The sequence below is a fragment of the Haliaeetus leucocephalus genome, unplaced genomic scaffold (assembly GCF_000737465.1).
Source record: "Haliaeetus leucocephalus isolate CR32 unplaced genomic scaffold, Haliaeetus_leucocephalus-4.0 Scaffold229, whole genome shotgun sequence".
In the NCBI taxonomy this organism is placed as follows: Eukaryota; Metazoa; Chordata; class Aves; order Accipitriformes; family Accipitridae; genus Haliaeetus; species Haliaeetus leucocephalus.
In genome coordinates this window covers 12,551,412-12,577,474 of record NW_010972665.1, presented here as the reverse complement: position 1 = coordinate 12,577,474, position 26,063 = coordinate 12,551,412, and the positions used below count along the sequence as shown (strand labels likewise).

Genomic DNA, 26,063 nt, shown 5'->3' with positions numbered 1-26,063 from the left:
GGATATTGTGCAGATTTGGCCCTGTCAGAAGAAGAAATTTGTGATCATTTATGTTCAGTTTGTGTGATTTGGGGATTGGCTCAGCCACTGATACTACCTTTGTTGCCAGCATCCTGTTGCAAATGACCACGGTAGTAGCGTGTCATTTGTTGGTCTCCATTCACCATCACTAGTTAATTAAGTGACACTTTCATGTATTTGGTGAAGTCCTCTAATTAATGTGTAACTCAGGCTGAGGGCAGACGGAGCGGACTGTCTCCGGTAACAGCAGAGCGTGTTGAAGTGGAACACACGCCACCACCGCGGGGGACGTGAACGGTGAGGAGAGCGTGAACTGCTCCGGTGCGGCGGGACTTGCAGAGACCGTGCTGCACCAATTCATTATCGGCCATCACCACCTAGTGGCAAAAAGGCTCCGTCTAGATTCAGCTGCCAACTCAGGTGTCTCTTTCAAGGCTTTTCCCCCTAAAAACCGAGTTTTGAGATAGGGTATGCATTTGCTGGGCTGGTTCTGGACTCACGCTGGCTTTTACGACAACGGGAAATTTCCTTCCGTGCAGAGAACCACTTCTGCTTCGTGCACACTGACATCCGAACGGACCCATATGTGTTGCCTCCTAGACACCTTGACTGTGTACATGGATAAAATGGAAGTGTTTTAGCTTTTGCCCAGGAGGTGACCTTTTACACCACCCAGATTCACACGTAATATAACCCCAATCCTGAAATCCAAGGAGGTAGGGATCCATGATGCAGGTTTTCATCTACTTACAACAAAAGGAATAAACCCCCGTCCCTAAATAAAAAATAATCTGGTTATTTTAAGTCCTCTAATGGTGTACCCTAGAAAACAGGGGTGGGAACACTATACAGTATTGAGGTGGGACGGGCACCTCCATTTCCTTGCTAACAAATGGTTAACAAAACTAAGATACTGAAGCCCACTAAAAGAATAGAAGAAAAAGCACGATATTGCTGTCCTGGTCCCTTTAGCACGTGCCATACTAATCTGTTTCAACTGCATCAGTTGCATCCTCCTTTTCATTCTCCCCACCCACACTTCTGGAAACTTAAACTTCTGCCTGTCCCCTGGCAAATGTTCCTCCTGGTTCACTTGGACCCGGGTTTTTGCCTTCTGCCTGTTGCTCTCAGCTGCCGTCCCCGGAGAGGAGTCTGCAGGTGAAATCCACATAATGTCTGGTAACATTTTCTTCAGATAGAGAAAGACTCTACAATAAAACTTATTCCCGACAGTTCAGTGTGCTCACCATGGCAATTAAATTAAGTGACAAAGGAGTTACGGCTCCTTCATTATAGTTGTGATTATCCTTTTAATTTCATGATTTGCTAATGGATAAAATGTTTGACACCCTTAAGAGTATGTCAGCAGGGTGTTTGCTGCCAAAGTGGGCTCCCTCTGCCCTTTCTCCAAACTAGTTGGCTCCCAGTGTGGCTGAAATACTCCTCTGCCTCCATGGGACCGGAGAAGGGCAGGATGAGCTTGCGTGTGCTCACAAACTGCCCTTTGAGAAGGTCCCCCCCGTGCCTTTAAACCCTGTTTTCAAAGCTGCTGTGTGCAATAGAGTTTTTCAATATGTCCCCATGCCTCCCATTACCTCAAATCTTTTGTAGGGTTGGTGGGGAGCCTGGGCAGACTAGGGAAGTGTGCAGCCATGCTGGCAGCCACTGGCACGCCAAGGAGCTGGAAGTCATGGCTTTTGGTGCAGAAAGGGGTTCAGTTCCTGTAAATCCGAATTGCTTTGGCTGCTGTCGCCAGGCTTTGGGTGATGCCTGATCCATCCCTTGGTTCCTCAGGCTAATCCCCACAAAGGGCCTCTGCCCAGGAGTGGCCCTGGTGTAGCTTGGCACGAACACCATGGCATACCCTAGCGGCATGCAAAACCGGTGACTTTCACGTGCTCCTCTTAAACAGGTGCCTGAACAGATCTTCAGAGGGTGGGATAATTAAACCATGTCATTTTTAGGAGGTCACCTCTATACCCTGGACTTCAGGACAGTTGGTAGGCCAAGCAGGCTGACACAGAAACAATTAAAGGCTCACTGGTGGGTGAGTTTCTTAGTGTAAGCCTCGTGGATTTGGGGTAGTACTGGTCCATGGGAAAATATTTCATTTTTTCTGGCTGTTTTTTCTTCCCCATGAGAAAAATTTAAAAAATATCTTCTGAGTCTACTATTTTCTGCAAGGGGGAAAAATTTCTGAAAATTTGCTTCAGGTGAATGTGTTCTGTGATGCCAAAAGTGGTTTTCAGTGGAAGGTGTATATACAATTCATGGACTAGCTTGTTGGTAGTTTTATTTTGAAAAGTTTCTTTTGGGGTTTTGATCTAGGAGTGATAGAATCTTAATGAAGAGTAAAATCAGAACAAAACCAACCTTGTTTCAATTGTTTTCTTGACCCTCTCCTAGTGCACACACCTGAGTTGTAGTTTGCATGTATGGTGTGTGCATTTAGTTTGCATGTATGTGTGTTGATCAAATGACCAACGTTCAGCCTCCCCTCTCTTACAAAAATAGCCTGAACAGTGCTGGCTGGTGGGAGATCAGAAATCCCTTCAGGAGCAGAGGTCTGTGATGCCTGCCCAAGCTGTACTTCAGCAAAGGGCAATTACCATATGTATAATATCCTTGTGAAAATACTTCTGAAGTGTAGGACGCTGGGCCAAGGTTACCCTCGTTCTCCAGCTGAAGGACGATAGACCGCAGATGTCTTCTCAGAAACACACACCTTTGACCTTTCCTTGTTGGTCCACCATCTGTTTGCGAACAGGCATGAGAAACATGAATGGCAACAGGCGCGCTTGCCACCTGGGCGGTGTAAAGCCGTGGCAGAACAAGTGGGATACCATGCCAGGAGGAAAAACCCAAGCAGCCATCTGGTCCAGAGAGGCGGCTGCAGCAGAGAGCACCGGAGCACCAAGTCTGCACACTTGCAAAAGACAGAGCCTGTTTTTATCCTGGCACATCCAGCCTACCTGCGAGGCTTCGAGTTATCATTCAAGTAGATGAAGCCAACCACATAGCTGCATGCTGTAAGGTCAGGATCTCTTGCACTGTGCACAGCTGTATATTCACACAATGCCTTTTGTCTGTATGGCCCAAATATGCATTTAATCTAAACACAAGACCGTTGCCTGGCCTTCTGCCTCCTGGACTGACTTAAAAGTACCGTGTAGGTATAGTCATGGCTGGAGTAGGCACATTTAGCTTTGCCAGGGTGTGGGTAAATACCAGTATTGTGCATGTGTGGTGTAATATGTAATGCTCCATCTCCTCTGCCCACCTGGTGAGGGGCAAGTCAAGCAGCCGTGCTGCACACAGCTGGATAATCTGCCATCTTAGTGCAGCAGTTGCCCCCAGCCTGCCAAAGAAAGCACTTCGCAAGTGTCTCTGGTACAATGCAGTGACTTATTAGCATGCTGAGGCCCAGGAAAGGTGCTTGCTGCATGTGAGAAACTGTTGAAGGTACTGAGTTGGCAGAAAGAAGAGGCAGGGAGCTTGGGAAGCAGACAGAAAAATCAGCGAAGTAATGTAAAGGAAAGCGTTGCTGTGGGAACTGGCTGACAGTCAGGCAGGGTAGAGTCCAGGCAGAACTGCTGGCACCCGGCCAGCCACTGCCAGTCACTGAGCGGAGATAGGAGAGGGCAAGTACCAAAAGTGTGCAGAAATCCCCCCTGCTGACAAGCCCCTCTCAGCACAGTTACCCACTGTAAGCCAATAAACTATGGTTTGAACAAATAGTGTGGACAGAGTCTGGGGAATTTCTTGGAAGCCCTGGTCCTGAAGTCTATTTGAAATTAGTAATTAGGCTTCAAAACATGTGTCTAAAGTGTGATTTAAGGACTGAATGTGTCAGGCCGTATATATTCCAATGTTTTGGAGGTCAAAGCCTCTAAGAAACAGCAGGCAGTAATGAGTCCCACATCCTTTCACTGCTGCCTTATGTGTAGCTCTGGTTTTCCCTCATCTCACACCAGCACACGGTAAATTCCTCCAACCCATCACATTTATCTTTGAAAGTGACTTCTCAAGCAAGCAGAGGATCTCTCCTCCTCTTTCTCTCTCCCTTTCAGCTCAGAAGAGCCTCTTCCTCTTTCATAACATTATAATGAACCTGTAATCCGTTGTATTTTTTCCAGGCCTTTGTGAAAAATTCAAGCCAACTTTTACCTGCTTGCAATGTGTGATGCTAGGATAGAGACAGCGAGGGGGAAAAGGCTTGTCAAGCCAATGACTGCATTTAACTTATGTTGCTTGTTTCTCCCTCTCCTTGGAGAGATGTACAAATGAAAATTCAAGAGACCAGAATAAAAAAAGCGTGGCTAGATAGAGGGTGGCATTAGCAACAAAATGGGAAAGGACATTTTGTTCATGTCACAACAAGATCTATTTTTAAGAGCTTGTTGTATGTTTCATGTCATAAAATCACTTCTGGGATTATTTTTTCTAAAAAAAACCCCACAAACCCCACAAACAAAACAAAACAAAAAACCTATGCCCACTGCAGAAAGTACTAAAATAGTCCATTCCAGCCACTTCAGACAGGATGTATGGAAATGATCAGCATTAGTCTGAGGTAAGAACAAATAGACGTAACTATCTGGTGACGCAGAATAAAGAGAGAGAAGAGCGGGATTTTGCTCAAGTAGTTTGAAAGAGCCAGTGGCATTGGAAGGATCATTAGGGATGATAGAAGCAGTAATTTTTTTGACCTTGTAACTGCTCTAATTGGTGGCCATCCCTTTGAATATGAAAATCCCCTTGAATGTTTCCAGTAACTCTCCTGGAAAAAAACCAAATGTGTTTAGATATCCTCTGGGTGTGGGAGACTGTTTTTACTACTGACACAGAGAGGCAGTCAGATGCCATCAAGTGCTTTAAAAACACGCTCTCTCTTCAACCGGCAAGAGCATCTCAAAATGATTGTCATTTTTCTATGTACAGCTCTAATTAAAGGTCTAGGTTTCAATTAGTCTCATTTTCCTGGCCTATAATGTTCCATGTCAGTCAGAACATTTTGTTTTAAGCAGAAAGTTCACCTGTAAGGGCCCAGACAGTATACATACTGCTCTGAGATGGTTTTAGTTATGGATGAGGTGTGATTTTAAAAACATAGATAGGAATGAGGCATCCAGGTCCTACTGAATTTCACTTTGATGTGAGCATACAACCCACCTAGATGTCTTCAAAGCGTCTCAAATGGCAAAATGTGGTAACTGTGCTTCAAATTCATTTTCAACGATGAGTGGTCAACTTTGTCAGAACACTTTCAGATTTAAAAAAATATTTTAAACTTGACATTTTGTGATTCGTGTTATCTCCTTGTAAAGTCCCCCCAAGCCAACAACAGTTATATTCAGCCTGGTGCGTGTACTCATCCTTCTCAAGCATTCCACCTCTGTTAATGGGACATGAAGTGTAGACATGATACACACATCCAGCAGTCAAGTTCTGCTGATGACCAGAAATTGACTTTAAAAATGACCTAGTAAATTGTGTAAACATGACTGGGAAGGAGCCTTTTTTCCTGAGGAGTATTATTCAGGCTCTCAGGTGTCAGAGGGACCTCATCTCCTCATCCAGTCTTCTACAGCAGGACTATCATCTTGACAGGAACCTGGTTCCCCCATGGGAAAACCTCTCTTTCCAAGTTTTTCCAAGGGAGATACCTGATGAATTGATGACTCAGCAATTGGCAATGTGTGAGGGAGGCTGTATCACCTACATTCCCCAGGAGCCCCTTTGCCTGAGCTTTCCCTCCACTCCCCCTACCTCTGCTTTGGGCAGGTTATCGGACCACGTGGGTTATCTCAAGAATAATTTTCAAGCATCATTACAGTAGGAAAGGGGCAGCTGATACGTGCAAGCTATGTGGGCAAGATGCTGTAGCTGTCTTTCAGGTTAATTTGTAATGCTTTGAAAGATCATGGCCCAACTTCACTGACATGGTGTTTTATCTGAGGAATAAGCAGAAGTCCAAGCAGGGCTGCCATTTCTTGTCTTTTTCTCTGCTGTTGGGTAGGCTTTTGTAAGAAAAGTTATATTTTACAGAGTTAAATGACACAGTAACTGAGAAATATATCTTTATTATTAGAATGTTTATATTCTAAAAACTTTTATCTGGGGTTACAGTACAATCCAATTTCTTTCTAATTAACTAAGCTGGCGTTTTTTCAGCAAGTAACTGTAACTTAGGCTTTGAAAAGTTTAAGAACATGCAACTTTTACTCTCTTTTTCTCTTCCTCCCCCAAAAGGACAACGTACAGTCAAGATTTTGGCGTGATAAATAATAAAATAAACATCTCATTTATGAACTAGTAGGTACACTTAACTTTGGTGACTAACAGAGTAGATAGGCTTTTAAAAATAAAAATATTCTTTCAGTGTCAAGTGGATAAAGGAACGGATGAATATATTTTACTTTATTATCTTCAAAAAGGGTCATTTTTTTCAGGTTTGTAAAAGAATGTGGAAAGCAATAGAAAAAACTCAAGGATGTTTCTATTTTGTGGCTTGCCTAAGAAAGTTGTTGTAACACACAATCTGACCCAAACCCATGCAACACAATTAACAACTCCTCTTCAACATACACAATGCCTAGCATAAGGCCAAGTGTGGCCTTGTGACATAGTTAAATAAATATTAAAATGTCGTTACAACCTAAATACCTGAACTGGTTTTACACTGTGACTTTCTACTGAAACAGTGTTGAGAAATTTTAAACATATATCTGATTATTCCATATACAATATTTAAAATAAGTGAGGAATAATACTTTCTTTCTTCACTCTGCTACTTTCTGGGAGCTCTGTACACTGACAGATGTATGACATCTGTAGTTACCTGATCCTAGCTGACTGATTGGTCATCTTCTGCTTTAAAAATATTGCAACTCAGGTGCTTATTGCAGCAGTAATCATAGTGATACACTGTCTTTTAATACTCAGTTCTGCTTACGGTCATAAAAAATGAAAAACATTTTTCACAAATCTTTGTACACATACTGTAAAAATCACCTTCCACATAAACAATTTACATCTGTTATGAGTATTTAAAAAATAAATTACACAGACTTGTCTCACCTATCCTTTCTTTTTCGTGAGAAAACAAATTTCATCAGTAACGTCAACAGGATGTTCTTATCTGTAAACATGGCATGAGGATTCATGTTACCAAAAAACTGTACACACAAAAAATGATCTTGATAAATACTCTGATAAATAAGGATCCTTTTAATTGGCACAAACCAATGTAAACATGTGCATTGCTGTCCTGCAATCATCTCTAACTTCCTTGCTCTTGGGTTTTTAGTTGAAATTCAGGGATCTCTCAGTCCTGTCAAGATTCTTCGGAGATAAAAACATGAAGGGTTTGGGTTATGATCATAGCCATTTTAGGCCTCTCGTGCTTGAAACCAAGCACAGGCATTGAACGTGGTGTCGTGCAATGTAACAGGTTGCTTTAGCCTTTCACTTGCTGTACCACAGCTAATAACCTTCTGCTGGCGCTTGGTAATGAAATTTCTCCTCTGGCTCAATGTGGTCTGTGCTTGTCAGGGCTGCAGTACCAGCTTCTGGTCTCCTCGCTGAGTGACACCAGAGGCTGGTACCTATGGCAAAGCCATAAAGATTCTGGAATTTGAAAACTGTGCTTGAGACACCAGAGCAGCCCAAACTTGTGCCAACAGACAACATGGCTGCTGGCAGGATTGAGCAGTTTAATGTATGTAATAAAATATGGAAATGTGCCCAACTGGCCTTATGGCCGAAAACCCAGGGTAGCAAGCTTCTGCATCTAAGTATGTCTGTGCAGGCAACAGTTAACCATTGATCTTATACGTACTTAAGCTGAAAGATTGAATATTTAGGTGCCAATTAAATGGATTCTTCGGAACTTCAGCAACAGCACGGATGGAAAATAAATTACCAAGCCACATGCTGCCACTAAAATAATTAAGGATATAGCCACAGTACTGCCCAGCAAGCTAACTGCAGTCATTTAAAATAAGCTCTATAAATAAATAAATGAATGAATGAATAAATAGAAAAACCTCCATGTAAACTGAATAAAATGTCACTTCTCTTATAGTGCCCAAAGAGGGAATGGCATTACTAAATAATATAAATCTTCCATACTGTATATATTTCTATATATTACATCTGATATGTTTTGGCATGGCCAGATGGATAGGAAAAAGTAGGATGACTAACTTCATTCAGTATTTGTTCTGTTGAAGCCAAGCTCCGGCATTACTATATATTGCTAACCGTTCCTATAGCGGTTTGGCCTTTTTACCCATCTTGGATTTTGCGCTTACTTTCCTGGCAGAGCAGACTGGTTCAGCTTTCTTTTGTGCTCTCCATATTTCTCTTGAGCAATCAACAGGTTCATAGAAGCATTTCACTGGCTGCAAGCTGTTTTTTTCATCCTTTGCTTTTTTCAACAAGATTCTTCCTTTTTGAAAGGAATGAGGCTTTGCGTCAGGGATGTTATACGAAGTGTGTTGACTTCCTCGGCTCCTGAAATTAATAACAGTGATAATTAATAACTATTATTCAATCTTGCAAAGTGATAGGTCCCCAAAATGTCCCAAATGCATACATTTTTGAAGACAGAAATAGCCTTGCTTTAAAGGACCAAGCTGAAAGTTAAAAACAGAGTTGCAAGATGAATTACACTTCTCAATACTTAAAACCATCCATTACTCTAAGAACCCTACATGTGTTACTGGTGGACTCTTCATGCATGTTCACTTTTATTCAGACAGCATTCTGCTGATTTTGGAGCACTGAGACCTTATTCTCATAACTATATTCTCATAACTTGGTGTTCTACAGGGATTTTAAAGATGCACATGTTTACGGCAGCCTTCTGCAAAGAATGAACATTCCATGGTCTTTAGAAGACCAGACAGCACCAGTAACAGTAGAAAGCGGTTGCAGGAACTATACGACCTTCTTGGTGGGATCTCAGCACTTCCCTAGCCTGCGGCCAGGCCCCAGGGAACTGCTGCTACTAATGGCCAATAGCTCAGTAAACTCCAGGCTCTGCCTTTGTGCTGGCCACCCATCTAGGGAAACTTTAGCTTTGCTTTTAGGCTTTGATTTGAAATGGGAGAAGAGGAAAAGGGAATACAGAAATTGGTGGGAAGAAGGGTATGAAAGCTTAAAAGCCAAAGTAACCTGAATTCTTTGTTCTCTCTGCGATGGTTCAAGCCCAGCAGGATTTGCTGAAATTGGTGGGCTTAGGTGGAGTGACAGCCTGGTGCTGCAAAGGCTGAACCATGCCCTCTGCTCTGAAATTTTACATTGAAACTGCAGTTCTACAGTTTAGCTAGGTAAGATCATTACAGTCCCTTTTAACATAATCTTGAAATGCTTTACAGCAGATACATGTAGTGTAACAGCAGCACTATGAATATAAGGCACCACCTAATGTGTGCCCAGCTACTGTGACTGAAGAACAGATGTGCTGATGTACAAGTTGATCTCTTAAGGGTTCCCACAGGGCTATTTTCCATAGCTCGTTATTTCTGGAAACCATGTATCTGTAGTATTACTTCTTCTGGGAGTTCAACAATATTGCACAATTGACAAAGCCAGTTTTGGAAAACGCTGTGGTTGTTCATGTGTGTACAGTGCAAACTCTCCCCTGCTCTTTAAAAGACCAGAAGGGTGTCATGAAAGCCTCTGTATTTCAGAGTGGAAGGCAGTGAGGGCAAGTTGACAGCACAGGAACTGAGCCTTACCTACAGAACAGTTGTACCTGGTTGGCAGCTTTGCCGACCAGACTTCACTATCAGGAAGTTTTTTGGGGGAAAATGCTGTGCAGGTCCAAGCTGGAGTTTGCAGGCACTGTGCCATGCTGGCCTCGTGCAGGCCTGGGTTCTAACCACTTGCTGTGGGTTAGAAATGACTTTTGTAAAGGCACAAGTGTTGGCTGCTCTGTGTTATGATCACTTCTTGGGCGCTGTTTGTTACAGTCTGTTACTTAGTTGTTGTTAAAAGATGCAGTGCTCTGTTTTTCTCAGATGTTGTTATGGCAAAAAAGTTACATCATTTACTCCCAAAGCACACACGCGTTATTGCAGGTGATGTTAGTCACTCCTCTGCTGCACTGAATGATGCTATTAAAACCAGAAGAAGGTCTAGGTTAGTATGATTGGAGGGGATTGCCTAAAAGAGCTAAACTCTATTTAAATGGAACGAGTTTATGGTAGAGAAGATGGACGTCTGTCCCTAATTCACAGTCAGGGTAAGAAGATATCTAAGACAGACAAAGATGCAGGTCATTGCATGTGAAATGCAATGCTGCCAGCTCCAGATGCGGGAAATGTTTTTTTACTGAAAGCGGCAGCTCCTCAATACAAGTGACTGTGAGAGTTTGAACTTCTACTCAAACATATTCCTAATCTATCGCATTATGGAGAAAGACTGAAATGATGTGACTAAATGCAGCCCACTGCCACAGGCACTTAAGAATCCTATTCTTGCTGCATTTCAGAAACATCAGGTATTTTTCAAGACAGGTCTCATGATCTTGAGAGGCCTAATTCTTAGCTTCTTTACAATGGGAGCTGGCATTTAAAGTTGATTTAGGCACAGATGTGCTGGCAAATCTCAGTGCCCTTGAGAAATGGCTAGTGAGCATCAGCAAAGGTCTCCCATGCCCTCAGTGGAGCATTTCCTGAAAACACCCAGGAGAAATTGGAGAAAAGGAACTGGGAAGCAAGGCGGAGGCCTTGGAGCAAGAGGGATTGCAAGTGCTGCCATTGATCCCAAACAACGTAAGCCATCAGTGGCCCCAAACCCCCTGAGATTACACTGCATTTTCTGGATAGGTAGTAACACTTCCCAATCTTTTTAACTGGTACATATCATTAAAACCTTTTTTTTATGTACTGAGCTGAGTTAGAGCTCTTAAAAACAGCTGGTGTGGTGAATGCAAATGCTGGATTCATCCACAGAACAGGCAGAGCAAAATAAAACTTTCCTATCCTTCTGAGCATCCTCTCCCATATCCTCTCTGCTCTGTAGGACAAGTTGGGATATTTTTAATGTGGTAACTCCAAATAAAGGCTAGTACTAAATTCTAGTTTTGACAGTGTCTTTTCAAAGTATATCAGTAATTAAACAGAAACGTCTAAACAATTTCATATATGCCTTTGAACTCCAACTATTTGTCAGCAATTAATGGGTTTTACCAAACTGCACTATATTTAGACCAAAGACTTGTAAGTGGAAGGACTCATCTCACTGAGTCATTGAATTCACTGGTTATATTTTAATTCTATTTTCCTTGATTTCAGTCATATTAAGACATCTAGAAGCCTGAGAAGTGTATACACAGTCAACTGAAAGACTACTTTGGACAATCAAGTTTTTCCAGAATCTCAAATCAGTAGGGAAAAGAAAAGGTATAAAAATAAAAAGTAGAAAAAACAAAGCTAAAGCCCCATGCTGTTAATTATGAATGCAAACACTGCTTATCAGCAAAAGGGTACTTGGCCAGTTGCCTGCTAGGACTATGATATATGAAAACCAGAAACAACTCAAAAAGCAAAAAGGCCACCCCCAACCCAGTAGGCTATACATTGTAATTTTGGTTTATTTTCCAGCCCATCCATCTGTTCATGTGTGTCTCAGTCTTCCAGTAATTCTTGAACCCATTGGTCAGACACAAACAAATCTGGCAGGGATGCAGAAGTCCCAGACCTGTGGTAATGCAACAAGTTTCATGGCAGTGGGAAAAAGACCCAAACTTGTTTTCCCACTAAGAAAGGTTGCCCTGAAGAAGGATGCACTGCCTGACTGTCACTTGGCCAGGCAGCACGCATGATACTCTGAACCAGCTGCTGGGACTCATGACCAATTCGCAAAGACATGGGAAACCAGCCCCCAATTAGTTCTGCTGCTCCCAGGACACCTGCTTGAGTAACGTGAGATATTGTTAGTGCCCATGCTTTGTCGGGGCACTTGTTCCATTACACGTGATTTTTAAGTCAACAGTGTTACTGTCAGTTAGGAAATGACAACTGTCTCTCTCCTACCTACAGAATGTTAAAGATATTTTCAGCTGAAACTTGGCCTGTCTTTGCTGAAGAGATTCAGCTACTGTAGCTTTGCATAGGCTATTATAGTCAGCAGGAAGGAGTCATTCATTTAACAGAAAATTATTCTTTTTTTTTCCTTTAAAGAATATCTGATTTTAGCTTTGATTTAGCAAAAATCTGTTTTTCCTCCCTTACATGACATAAATATAGATCACATAGATCTGATCTATGCATAGAACCTGATCCAAACCCAACCTGATTCAGGCTTTTGGATAAGGTGAAATGCAAAAGCAGAAATGCAAGCATGTCAAGTTAGTGTATTTAAGTAAGAGAAAAATTAAAAGCTATACGTACAGGCATCTGGGTTTCTTATTTAATGAAATGTCTGTAAGCTGCAAAGAAAACAGAAACAGGTTATTAATATTAGTATTACATGATAATGTAATTAAAGTACAGGGATAAAATATAAGCAGTCTTCAAAATCATATTTCCATTCTCACCTGCTGTTAAAAGTAGAAGAATATTCATGAAAGAAATTGAAAAAAAACCCCAACTTTTATAGATTATTACTCCTCCAACTTATTACAGCTGTTTTTAAAATTCACAACATGTGAGTTAGTGGTTGGATATTTCCCCATTATTTTTATCATAACGATAATCAAATTGCTCAAGAAGTGTGGGCTGAAAAGAGATTTTTCACATTAGATTAAACAGTATGGATACAATGAGAAGTAATTATTGTGTTCAAGATAATTAAGGGACAGTGCCAGACTAAGCTGTATTAAATGAACTTTCTCTCAGAGCCTTTAATTTTGCAGTGATACATTTCCTTTACACAAGCGGCTAGCAAACTCCGGCTGTGAGCCCTTGGCTCCGCCTACAGTAGCACTGAAGGGCAGAGGGCGAGAACGCAAGCATTCTCTCCCTTCCCACCCCACATCCTGAGACCACCTAGGGACAGCATAGCCTCAGAGCCAGCACAACTTTACATGACTTCATTTTTTACAACAGTTTGGTTCACAGTGTGGAAACACTTTTTCTAGTTCCTCTTTTAGTGGAGGTCAGGAAAGGAGGTGTTTAATGCCAGCCCAGCTTAAATCGGTCTGGGTACTAAATCAGTTCTTTGTACTGATCTCCCATCAGTGCTACTAGACTGAGCCTTTGAATATCATTTAATGAAGTCAGTGAGCCAAGCGAGTCAGATATGGCATCTGAAAATGATTATGTTCTTGTAAATGTTCCCTCTGTCCCTGGTATTGTCCACACTTTGCAGATGGATTTTTGCCCAGCCTAACTTTGCTTGTCATCTGTCTTGGATGGAGTCTGGAGCCATCTCATGGTGTGCTTTTCTGTAATTACCTCCTGAAGGTCAGGCTGGTCAATATTTGGATGGATGACCTTAGAGGAATGCTGAAGTCACTCAGAATGCAGGGCAGCTACCTCAAAAATTAGCACCTTCCCCAAGGGACACTGCTGAGCCAGAGATCCCAGTAAACACATCAAGAGCAGGGGAGATGATTTAATACCGAGGCCCATCTTTAAGGTCCCCCTCGACACTGTTTGAGATGTCCTGTGCTAGATTTCAGCACATCTACATTTATTCAGGTCTTACCTAAAGCTCTTTGTCTTCCAAGTGGCTACAGGAACCTTTGCTTTCCACCACTGCATACCTGCTCAGTGCTGTGCATGATCAAATGCCTTTCCTTTCACATCCCAGGATGAGCAATTACTTAGCATAGGCAGCATGGGGTATTCATTTAAACTGAAAAGTTCTTTGGAATTCATGTGGCTAAAACTTGCCATCTAAATGTAATGTACTGTAGGGAAAATACTAAGTTTAAGTACTAATAATGAAGGCTTTTAAAGAAATAATGTATTTTAAAAAACGACACTCAGACAGCTTTGGTTTCTAACCTGTGGGGGAGCAGGCCTGTGGGAATCCATTCACCGTTACTAAGAGTCCCATGATAGGTAACTACAGAAAGCAAGCTGATTTGCCAGCAGGCTAACATGTCCTCTGTAGGGATCCACACCTTTCCTGAGACTCTTTAGACATCTCCAAAAAAATGCTAAGTCACTGTGACATAAAGGAAAGTGGTTGTTGCAAAGGTAACAGCAGCAATAGCCAAAGCTGGAAAAAAAAGGTAAATATCTGGCAAATATTTCATTATTCTCTGCTCTCCCTTTGCCATCTTTGGCTATTGCTGCTCTTACACTCTCTGCTCCTTTCACTCCTGTGAAATGGCAGTTCAAAACATAAATAAAACGCATCTCAAGAAACATTTTACAAATCCAGATCTGTCTGGAGTAGCAATTAGCCTGACCCACTGAGCCCACCCATATTCAAACTCAAGTACTCTTCCTGCGGTGGTGGGTGACAATGAAGAGAAGGACTTTGCTGGCTTACCACATGCTCACTGATGTCAGTGTGGTTGCACACCATCTGCTGATTTTGGTAATATTCTAGCTGCCTTTCTGCCAGATCCACACGCTGCAACAGGTTCTCAATGAAGTGCTGGAGCCTGGCTTTTCCCCGCACTTCTTTTTCTGCTGCTTCTTCCAGGAAGTGGTTGAAAGTAACAACTTCTCTGCAAGATGGAAACATTGCAAAGAGACCACATTTAAATAATGCAAAGGGCCCTGGTCAAAAAATTACTGAAGTTTCTCCTGGTTTTCATGGTGATAGCCCATGGTGGCCAGTTACTGTCCTTTACCTCTATCTCTGTTAAAAGATTTCAACCTTTTTGTGGACACAGTGCAGATCCGGAAACCTGAATGCTGAATTTAAGTTTATGTGCAGTGGGTTTGGGTTTTTTTGTCACATTATTAGGTGTCTTGGAAATAGTCCTTAGTGGTCCACAGGGTAGAAATGTCATTAAGAATCACCTCTTGAGGTATCTGGAGACAGCTACAGCCACTTTCTCTTTTTTTTTTTTCACTTACCCGTGTGAGTATCAGCCGGAAACATGAAGAGAAATGGATGAATCCCCAAATTCATCTTCCTGGTTCATCATAATCTTACAATGGTAGTTTAATGTTGCCACTGGGGTGGCTCCTAACTTAAAGGAGCTACTGTGGCCATTAAACTTCATTTTGGCTCTGATCCTGCAAGTACGTCAAAGTGCGGTGTTATGATCTGGAGCTAGTGGGAGCATGGGAGATTAACAGATAATCTACAGATTATAGACCAAGGAATATGTGCATGGGAAGAGCAAGTTTTAGGTCAGGAGTTTAGAAATGTTTCTTGTCTGCTAACATAAGTGGAAGAAAGAGATAGCACCACTGACTGTGAAAGGTCCCAGCTCTGTACTGAGACAAAGCTCATTTTGAAGTGCTCTGCATACTATCAGTTTACTATCAGTAATCTGGCCACCATTTGGACCTCTGATATCACAGGAGTTTCTGGGCGGGAGGAGTTTGGTTGCAGAGTGAAGCATGTATTATGAAAAATGGCAAATCTGAGCACGTAGGACTTCCCCAGTTAATAAATGCCTGGATAAACAGTTCTTGCTCTGCCAATGAAACCATGTTAATTTTTGCTTTGTACAAAACTGAAGGGGTGAGAGTTGGAGGAACCAATGCTTGCCAAATGAGAAAGGGCATGATTGCTGGGTAGAAATACATCGCTTGAGGAAAAAGCATTTTAAGCAGAAACTAGGAGACAGTTTGCAGCAGAAATAACCTTTCAAAGCTTGGCCTATTTATAACAAATCCAAAGTTTCTCTGCATTTCATTGTTTTAACTCAGTATAGTTCTAGATAATTGGTTTAACTCAGTGTAGTTGTTTTAACAGGGAGCTGTTTTGCCCTAAGAAGAGTTAGGCACAAGTGGTCAGCTATGGAAATTCACCATTTAGGATTTGGGCTGTGTCCGCCTGCTCTATACCACAGCAGAGTGCAGCAAGAGGCTCTTTGCATGGCTGATCTAATGGTAGGAATAAGGTAGAAACAAGCACATATTGTTTGGATGAAGAACATCGATGAATATTAGTTTATATTAACTGACCCACAAAATCTGGCTTAAGAAACAGAGAGGTACCTTGTTTGTTAAACTCAGCTAATCCATTGCATTTCAAGGCTCTGCACAGTTTCTGTGATTATTACCTTGCCCAGAGCAACCTGGTAATAAAAAGTCACTGAGGAATGCTTAGGATGAAGCCAGTCTAAACTCATTAAGGACAATTTTAGGGCTTTATTCTCACCACACTTACAGCATTGTAACTTCTTTGATTTCATGATGCCACTCTGGTTTTGTGTTAGTGTGGAAGCAACCTGAAGCCCTTGGCACTCCATTGGGCTCCTCTTTTACAGTAGACAGGAAGCTCAAAAGGACAGAAACTCAGCAGGCCGGCTCCAAATCCCTTAGCCTTTGGGTAAGGAAGAAGTGTGCGTGGCCTGCCAGGCCACTGGCCCTCCAGTGGGAAGGCTGGGCAGAGTGGGGAGCTGCCAGCCTGGGACACCAAAAGGACACCCCTCCCGGGGCCACAGTCAGCTTGTGTTTTGCTGCAGCGGGAGGCCACAAACATTGAGTACCTGGCATTTGTTTTTAAAAGGGTGATAGTTTCAAGAATGCTAACATTTGTAATTGTCTCAGCAAAGGTAATTTAAAAGCATTCATTAATCACCTGCTCCATGGCATTAATACATCACCCACAAATTTTCCTTTCCTACAAATAATCTTGTTAGTGAGCTGTGCCATAAGGGGGACAGGGGGAAGCAGTGTTTTTTCTGGAAGACTTAGATGACTATCAGGAGGAGAACAGACACATCATGTCAAGAAATTCCCTAGTATTTTCCTTGCTTTCTAGACTACTCAAGATAACTTGGCATGCTACATGCCATTATTTGTAGAAACAGTTATTAGCAGCAGTAGTAGCACTTCTACCCATTTTTCTCTGTTTAGCTGCCTCTGTATAGTCTATGAACCTGCCTTTAATAACTTTTATCTAAAAATTTTCCTTTGGGCTGAAATGGTACCAGCACTCTGTAAATTCCCTTTAAAAATAGAGGAGCCAGAATTATACCCACCCGCTAGGTCTTGGTCACATGCCTCATCCTGATAAGCAGCACTTCTGTCAGTTCAGCTACATTCTTTGTTTCCACTTCATTCTCATCTCTCAAAAGAACAACATCAAGCCCTGAGGACTGACTGCTGATAAGTCTCTCTACTTGCTCCAACACCTCTTCCTCAGAGAGCTTGCTCCATGCCACGGCTATGCCTTGGTTACCCAAAGAGCATTCCCAGAACAATTTTTACCCTCCTCCCACCATGAACAATAAGGAAATGGTTCAAAGAACTCATGTAGCTTCCTGCAGCCACTATTTATCTGTTTAATTGCCTTTCTTGTCTCTTGTAGTTTGCCCAGACTTTTTCTTAGCCATACTGATGACCCTCTCCCTTCAGTTCTATTTCTAGATATCTGTGATGATTTTTTGCTTATGTTCTTTATTTTACTTTCAGTTTATTTCTCAAGGCCTATGCCAAGTTTTTTGGGATTATGTGATACAATTTCTATCTTTTACTCTCTGCTCTTATGCTTGTAGAAAGACAGATGTTCACAGACATCAGATGCTGCTCCTCATGAAGTCAGGGGGAAGCTGAGCCCGTGAATATTTTGGGGCCCACTTGGTAGAGGCACAAACCAGAGCATAGCAGCATGGGCCCACTGGGCTCTGTCTTGACAGCCTTGTCAGCAGTGCTTACCTGAAACAGGAATCATTCATTAAAGCCTGGCTCAGACTTGAAGCATTGCCCTTTCAAATGAGAGGTCTCTGCTACTATTCTACACCTGGAGCACTGCTGCTATACTGAGAAAAGGTTATGTAGAGTTATTAACTCCCCTTATGAACTCCTCCACTCTCAACATCATCTCTTCCGACTCTGCTCTGCTCCTCCGTTTGCTCTCTGCCCATCAGCCTACAGCCTCCTGCCCCTTTTCACTCAGCTGCACCCTGGCACTTACTGTAGCACGGGAAGCTGTAGATCCTGCCACTAAATTTTCTGAGTAGATGATGCTTAGCACAGCTCAGATCTCTGTAAATATCTGTAATGGATAGCAGAACGATATCATCAGTTTGCTTATAGTTTACTATACTAACATTAAACATTAATTAAATTAAATTAAAATTAAATTAAAAATGAAAACATTTTGTTAAGGGGCTATGACTGGGCAGCAGGGAGAAAGCTGGGTTTCTTGCTTTGTCTTAGGTGCTCTTGTCAGACAAAACCTTTCAGGAGGAGGTATCACTGCTACTGCCCAGAGAGCAGAGGGCACATCGTACTGCCAGCAGCTTGTGGCGACAGGGTGAGGCAAGCAAGAGGGAAAGACAAGGGGGATGCAGCCTGGGAGGTGTCCAAGAGGAGCAGGAGGTGCCTGTACTGCCAGACTGCCAGAGAAGAGCTCTTCCCAGAGCCAGAGGAGCGCAGGGGAAATTTATTGCAGTGCAGCAGGCAACTCAGAGGTGCTCAGCTGAAAAAAACAAGTGCAGAGGGAAGGACTCACTGTAGGCAAGAAAGACTTGCTGCCAAAGCTTTTATTTTAATCTGACTCTGCCAGGGAGTTAACCTGTTATAGTTAACCAGAGTTAACTAGTTTGGTGGGTTTTTTTGCTTTCCGAGCAACTGCAGCCTAGCTGCTCTCACAGAAAAACTGCAGACAGCCTGCCTTGAAACTTATCCTGAAACGTTCTTTATGGCGGCTGTTGTCATGAAACAGCATGAGATGTGGTAAATAAAGTTATAAATCATAGACTGACTAGGTGACGTTTATTCTTCTGCCTTTACCACTAGATTATACAGCGCTCCTTGCAGGAGCAGTTGCTGGCCTGTGGACTCTGCAGACACCCTTAGTATTTGTATGGCTTTCAGCAGTTAAGTGTGTGATACACAGAGTAGATGCAGAGGCTGGGACAGCTCCAGCTCCTTAACAGCTGACAAGAAGGGCTAATGATTTCCCACATTGTGACCAATTCCTCCTACAGATGCATAATACTGGTCCCAGGACTATTTACAGCAACTTGGACACCTGCAACTGCTCTGTAGGTGGAGACAAGCATGAGGCTCTATGCAGGTTCTGCACCTAAGTATCAAATCCCTTTAGAGGACTTCATTTGGAATAACTCTGCCTAAAATCAATAGAAAAACAAACACTTATTCTACCTGAAGATGGGAAAATTCCTACTACAGGGAGTAGTAAAGTGATTTACTTGTGAAAATATTTAAAATATGGACATTCATTAAGTATTAACACCACTGACCTCATCCATCATCCCATTGGTGTTATTGCCTGAAGGCTGCTATCCATTAGGTTATGGTTTCACATTCCTACACCACTATCAGCACATTCGATTTAAGAGGTTCACACCTCCACTCCTCAGAAAGTTATTGACCTACCAGTTGCACCCATTCAGTGGGCTGTGCTCTAGATCTGAGCCCTGAACTTACTGGTGTGACACTGTGAAGATTAAAATGCTTTATTTCACAGAGCTGTTCTGTGGGATAGTCATGCTACACTTGAACCAATGCAGCTGTGGGGAGTAATCCCTTGAGGGGGAAGATGAAAGGAAACAGGGAAGAGGGAGTGGGACCACCTGAAACTGAGGGTGGAAGAATAATGTGTAGTTGTGGTCATATTCTACTTAAGAGCAAAATCAAAACTGTTTTGTTGTACAACTTAAATTTGTATTTTAAGGAAAGCTGTTTTAAAGCACAAATTGCAGTGATCTCTAAAAGCCAACTCTTAAGCCCATTGTCAAGATGTTACTTGCACAGATAATTCCATTAATTGCAAATTTAAGGTGAAGCCACTGGCAAGAATAACTACTCTCTACTACAGCTATTCTGAAATAGCCCTTGCATTCCAGGCTATGCCAGAGCAGAGGCATGACCAGACAGTCTCAAAACAAATGCATTAGACTGGTTAAAGAAATTACTGTCAGAGATAGGGCAACGTACTACATTAATGCTCTTACCCTATAATCAGGAGACAAAGTGAAATTGTTTAAGTCACCATTGAAGGTAGCTTCCAGTTGAGGACTGGACAAATGCTACGCTGTTCAGACTTACTGAAAATCAAACTCTACCAGTTTCATTTTCTTATATAACTTCCTGAAACAAGCCTCTCTGTGTTCTCTAGAAGTTAAGTTCATAGCTGGTTGTAGTTTCAATGGTTTTCTTAATATCTTATTCAACACAGTCTTATTCCCTTTGGGCAGGCTTCTGTGTTATCTTTAAGATGACAGCACTGACTCTGAGTTGCATCCTCCTTCATCAAACATTGAATAATCACTTTCAGGGCACATTTTCTAATTAAATCATTCCTTTGCTCAGCAGCTCTGCTGAAAGCTTGACCCTGTAGCCATCATTCATCAAAACTGTCCAGGGCCCAACTGAGGCAGGTTAGTCAACTGGGACCTGTCTTTGGTACCTGTGCCTGCTTCTCTAGAACATCCAGTTTTCTTTTTTTTTTTTCTTCTCTAAATAATAATTAAAAGCTTTGGCCTTTGGACTTTCTAAATACACAAATAAGCAACACAAGAGTGACTGCTGTAAGACTTTTCTGTGCTTAGAATAATACTACTTCAACTACATATTAGAACAGTTAGTGTAGTACCTCCACCTCTCTATGCCTCAAAACAGTTCATCTCCACAAGGGCACCACACTAGTATAACAGCATGTACCCATGTGCATATTAGCACAGCCATTTTTGTAAGGGAACAAAAGTAAAATTTAACTAAAAAGATATCTTCACTTTGTCACTGCCTTTGTTAGACTGCTATAGGCTTTATTTAAAACAAACAAAAAATAATCAACTGACAAGTCTAAAGAAATAACCTTACTGACCCTACAAACGGGCATCCCTGTGCCTGCTGGTGGCCTAAACCAACACTGCTCCCTCTCACTGGAATGAGAGGGCAACAGTAAAACCTCATAGTGCTGTCATTTGAAATTAGTGCTTTGATTAGCAACAAAGAATTTAGATCTCTCCTCCCTAAGCCTTCTTGGGGCTTCCTAACCAAATTACTCTTGCCAACACACATTTTTCCTTTCCCTTATCTTTCCTATTTGACTTCACAATCAGATCCAAAATCAGAGCCATCACCCAAAGTGCAGTTGTACTGTTATTTTCTGTCTTCTTGTATACCCTTCTAAAGAGGAAGTTTCTTAAATCCCAACTTTTTTTTGTTTTTTTTTTTTTCACAGCCAGTTCATAGGTCAGGGTTGATGGTTAAACCTGCAAATACATCCTCTTCTACCTTCCATACCTGCTTAATTCTTACATGTAGAAGCAGGTCTAGCCTAAGAGCCCAGATAGGTCCCTGGCTTATCTGGGCACATTTTGTAAAGAATGAAATATACTGTATTGTTAATTTCAGTATTATGGAGTAATTTGATCACTGATAGTGATTGTCCATTCATATAAGATACTGACAGAGTAGATGGACATGGACTAATACTCAAATATGGGCCCAGTATAAACATCTGTAACTTCTTTGTCAGAACATTGTTATTTTTCAAGAGTTACTTGAAGGGATCCTCATAAAAGTTTTCAGCTTCATCTCTAGAAGAAGAGTTTTTGTGACCTTATCTAAGATTTGGAGTAGTTTGTTGGTTTGGGTTGTTTGTTGGTTTTTTTTGTTTGTTTTGGGGTTTTTTTTTGGGGGGGGGTCCCCCCCTCCCCCCCTTTTGGATAGTTTGTGGGGTTAGTGGTTTTCTTTGTTTGGGTTGTTTGTTGGTTTTTTTTACCCTCAGACTGATCTAGAGTAGCCATACCTCAGTTTTTCTGAAATCTACAAGTGCATATTAATTATAAACTCTTCCTTGCCTTCACAAGCACCATATTCCATGATCTCTGGTAGCAGGGACAACCATTCAGAGACCAAGGGAAGACTGGTTTCCTTTACTTCCTTAGAAATAGGATAAGGAAGTGTTTCATGGAAGAAGGTGTTTTCTTCTTCCTCCTATAAAGAGGAAAGAGGAACAAATTTTCAGCTACAGTGGCTCAATACCAATGCCAGTTTTGGGAAAAGTTATCCATATTCACAAGATTGCTTATGAAAAAAAAAAACCAAACCAAACAACCCAAAGAAACTGATGAAAGCATCTATTTCTGAAGGTCAGCAAGTATCAAAACAGTCCCTAAGGGCTGCCTTTGACTTTCCACAGTCTGCAGTGAGAACTCCTGCTTCTGCAATTTCCATTAAGCAGTCTTGTTTGGCTTTCTAATCATCTGGACTTCTTCCAGAAATCAAAGCCAAAGTTGAGATCCTCCTTTTTTGAAGGAGAAAGTCTTTTCAGCACACCAAATAAGTTTTTGAACACACAAAGGACTGCATATGTAGACAGGTCTCAGAATTTACCAACAGTCCATGAGAAAACCAGACAAGTGACACTGTTGTTACCAAAGTCATGAACAACCTTTCTTCTCCCCTCTATTACAGCATACCATCCAGTGCCTCCTTGCTGCTGGCACAAAGCTAAGCATCCCAGGCAATTTTAGAGGTTCGAATCTGAAAAGCTACCCTTAGAAGTACTAGTCCTGCTTTTACAAAGCATTGTTTATACCTACCTTCCTTCTCAATTTGCTAATTGTACAATGACCTTTTAATTGACAAGCCATACAGTGCATTTTTCTATGGCACTATCTATCCCTTGTTATCCCCCAAGATGGGAAATGCAGGAATGATCTGAACAAGAAAAAAATAACATATCTTCAGTTTTTCCTAGGTGAACTCTACCTATTCTTACACCCTGCCTACCCTCTCAGTCTCCTCAGAGTACCTTCATAGTGACTTCTAAGAAGCAATGCTGTGGGGCTAGGCATGGGCATATGCAAGAACATGCTGTGACTCCCCTCTTCCCCCTCGGTACTCTTGGCTGATAGTCTTTCATCTTATCCACTAGCATGCATTAGGCCCATTTATCTTTAGAAATAAACACACCACTGTGTAATATCCATTCACTCATTCCTATTGCTGCTTTTGCTTCTGATTTTTTTTTTTAATCTTCTTTATCGAAAACTGAAACAAGCTAGCAGTAATCCTAGAAGAGCAATACCCTGGGTACTTGGATGAAGTCTCTCTTGTACAGCTGCCTCTGTTGGTTAGTGTTTCTCACCAATCAAATAACCTTCAGTCTTCCCTGTAACACCAACGTAGGAGCTACCTCTTCATCTGCTTATGCCTTCACCCTCCTCCTTTAGAGATGGCTAGAATTGTAACAGCAATCATCTGAGCTCCTGCCCCCTTCCGGAGCCTGGCAATGTTCTAGTGTGAAGGACAGCGTTTCCCATTTCTCCTCTCATTCTGTGTTCAGTCTTTTCTGGCCTCAGAACCACAGCCTGCCACTGCTGCTAGTAAGCAGTCTGCCAAGGGGGTAAGTGGCCACTTCCTCGTGCCTTTTCCTAATATAGTTAAAAATCACAACTTTTGCTGTCTTGTTCTTTTCACAGATCAGTGTCCTTTGTTGTCCTCCCCAGATCATACCCATTCTTTCTACCCAGATAACTCTACACCCCCTTCCTCTTTTTCCATGAGCTCTTTTCTTCTTCTGCAGCACTGCAGAACTCTGGTTTTGCTCCACTGAATGGTTTCTGCTTTCTCCTGACAGCCAAGTTTTTCCTGTGGATCTCAAGCCTTGAATTTTAAAGCACATTCAGCCTTTAGTTTGGGGTAAGACTCATACCACTTAACTTTAGGTATCTGAGGTTCAGCATCTTGCCTAAGATGGCTGCTTACCTGAGGTCCCCCTCTAGTCTGCAGATGGAGGAAGGACCTCCACAGAGCAATCCCTCCCCCTCTAAGATACTTTTCTAGAACAAGTAGGATGATTCACACTGTGAAAGAGCCCATACGGGGAGCTTGGCTAGACGGGAATACCAAAACTGCTCCAAACTGTAAGTTATCTTCATGGCCTCCTTCCAGCATACTTTCAAACCTGTCTCAGTTCCACTATTATCTTTAGCTTCATCTTGAGTCCTTCAATCTTCTCTTCCACAGGGATCACCTGATATTTCAGAAATCAGAGGTTCTGTTGAATATCCTTTCAAGGAAGATACACACTGCAGAGGCTCAAATCCCACCACCTTTGCTGTCCCCTTTTCTGGGAAATCTATAGCACTGCCTCAGGACAGATCATCATCTTTTCTTTCTAGTCCCTAGACTACAGGAAGGAATGATGAAAGCCCTCCAAACTTCCTACACTGAACTCCTACACCACCTTCCTTATTTCTTCTAAGAACAGTGTCATGGCAACTAGCACTTCGCATCTTCCCTTGGTAAGCTGATGAATTCGTTTAGAGGCACTCCATTACCAAGGCTCTTTATTTGCATTTCTCTGAAATAAGTTCTGTTGCTCCGAAAAGCCTGAAAGGTTTCAGCAAGTGCTGAATAAACTAAGTAGTTCATGTATAAATAATATATCAGCTATCACTACATTTTTAATGGATGCATCACAAACATATTTTTAGCTGGCCTAGGTTAGTCAGAACAACTCTGGCATCTGGTTCCCATTCCCATGTAAGTGATTCCAGTTTCACAGTTCTGTGTCCATCTAAAACACCGACTTGGACGTGGCCTTTCCAGCACTGTCTCCAGTACAGCTTTGGTGCTGCACGGGAGACCATCCCACTCCACAGGCAGCCTGCTGACTGACCACGGTGGGACAACCTGAGGGAAAAGGTGCTATTTGGTATTCTTACATACTTCCTCCAGCGCTTACCCACCCATCTCTTCTTAAAAAGATAATGGATTAGAGGTGTCAGTGTAAATCAGATTACACGCTGATGACAGCTTCTGCATGTCCCTACCCCCACGAAACCAGGGACACAACACAGGCATTAGAAAGCATAAAAGTTAGTCACTGGGCAGTCAAGCATGAAAGCCACCTGCTCGGGGAGCCGTCCCCTGCCTGGCAGGGGACGTGGTCACCTGGTCTACAACTCTAGAAATACAGTGGTCAGGAGCTGGTGAGCACCGAGCCCCTTCATACTCGACAAGCAACCGAACCATCCCCTCCCTTCCCCCCCAGAAGCTTTCACTGGCACAGGTGCTGGCCAGCCCGCGCACAACCAGCAGCTCTCGCCTCCCCACTTACTCCTCTTTGCGGTGAAGCTCCTCCTCGGACTCGCTGAGGCGCTGCTTCAAGGCCGCAATCATCTCCACTGCCACGTCCACCTGCCTGCTCAGGGCCCGCTCCCGCCGCTGCACCTCCTGCTTCTTCTGGGACAGCTGCACAAAGGCTGCCCGCACCTCCAGCAGCTCCGCCGTCTTCTGGGCCAGCTCTTTGGTAAGCTTGTCGATTCGCTTCTCGATCGTTTTGTCCACGGCCTCTACCATCCTGTTAAACTTTTCTCTGACGTGTGCCTCGAAGGAGGCTTTGGAGTCAGTGGCCGGGAGGCCGGGTTTGGAAGTCTGCTCGCCCGGGGAGTCAGCCGGCACATAGTTTGCGACGTAGGAGACGGGCCGCTCAGCCTCCACCTCCAGAGGCTGTCCGCGCTTCGCGCTCTCGCAGGAGGCATCGCAAAAATTCAGGCAGGACCCTTTCGGCTGCACGGCGCCGCCGGGGCTCCCCAGGCTGCCCGGGGCGGCGGGCTCCGGCGGGGAGATCAGCTCCGCGCCTTTCAGCGGTGAAAACGGGCTGCTCTTGGGCAGGAGGCTTCTCTCCTCGTAGCTGTGGCTGTACTCCAGGTGCACCCGCAGAGAGGAGAGGCTCCTGAACCTCGTGTGGTCGCCGCATCGCGGGCAGCGGAAGGGGAGGCAGACGCTGACGCTCTCGAGCGGCTCCTGCCAGGGGTGCCTGCCTTCATCCCGGGCCGTCTGTTGCATTCCTCGCCGGGCCCTGGCTGGGAGAAAACAGCCCGCGTCCGCGCCCGCCCGGGGCCGGGGCAGCCCGGCAGGCGCGCCGGGAAACTTGGGAAACTTTCCCGGGGATTCTTCAGTGGTATCGCGCCATCTCCGCCCGCCGCCCGGGGAGGCACCCGCCCGGCGCGGCCA

General features: G+C 43.1%; 1 protein-coding gene across 2 annotated transcripts; it reads right to left on the bottom strand.

Moving 5' to 3' along the window:
• Positions 1-6,088: 6,088 nt before the first annotated feature.
• Positions 6,089-25,963, bottom strand: ZNF365 (zinc finger protein 365). Of its 2 annotated transcripts, XM_010567904.1 has the most exons (5): positions 25,165-25,963; positions 14,479-14,659; positions 12,426-12,463; positions 8,337-8,538; positions 6,089-7,162 (listed from the first exon to the last, which is right to left on the bottom strand). In XM_010567904.1, the coding sequence occupies exons 1-5, from the start codon at positions 25,893-25,895 to the stop codon at positions 7,145-7,147; spliced, it is 1,170 nt and encodes a 389-aa protein (XP_010566206.1). In that variant the 5' UTR covers positions 25,896-25,963; the 3' UTR covers positions 6,089-7,144. The 2 variants fall into 2 exon arrangements, with proteins under 2 accessions (XP_010566206.1, XP_010566205.1); XM_010567903.1 differs by having other exon boundaries at positions 6,089-8,538.
• Between the last annotated feature and the right edge of the window lie 100 nt (positions 25,964-26,063).

Excerpts from the sequence above, each read along its gene's own strand:
- ZNF365 (XM_010567903.1), bottom strand. The coding sequence starts at position 25,895 with ATGCAACAGACGGCCCGGGATGAAGGCAGGCACCCCTGGCAGGAGCCG. Across the intron at positions 14,660-25,164 it reads GAGCTTCACCGCAAAGAGGA|AGAAGTTGTTACTTTCAACC; the intron begins GTAAGTGGGGAG and ends TCCATCTTGCAG. Across the intron at positions 12,464-14,478 it reads CTGACATCAGTGAGCATGTG|CTTACAGACATTTCATTAAA; the intron begins GTAAGCCAGCAA and ends TTTTCTTTGCAG.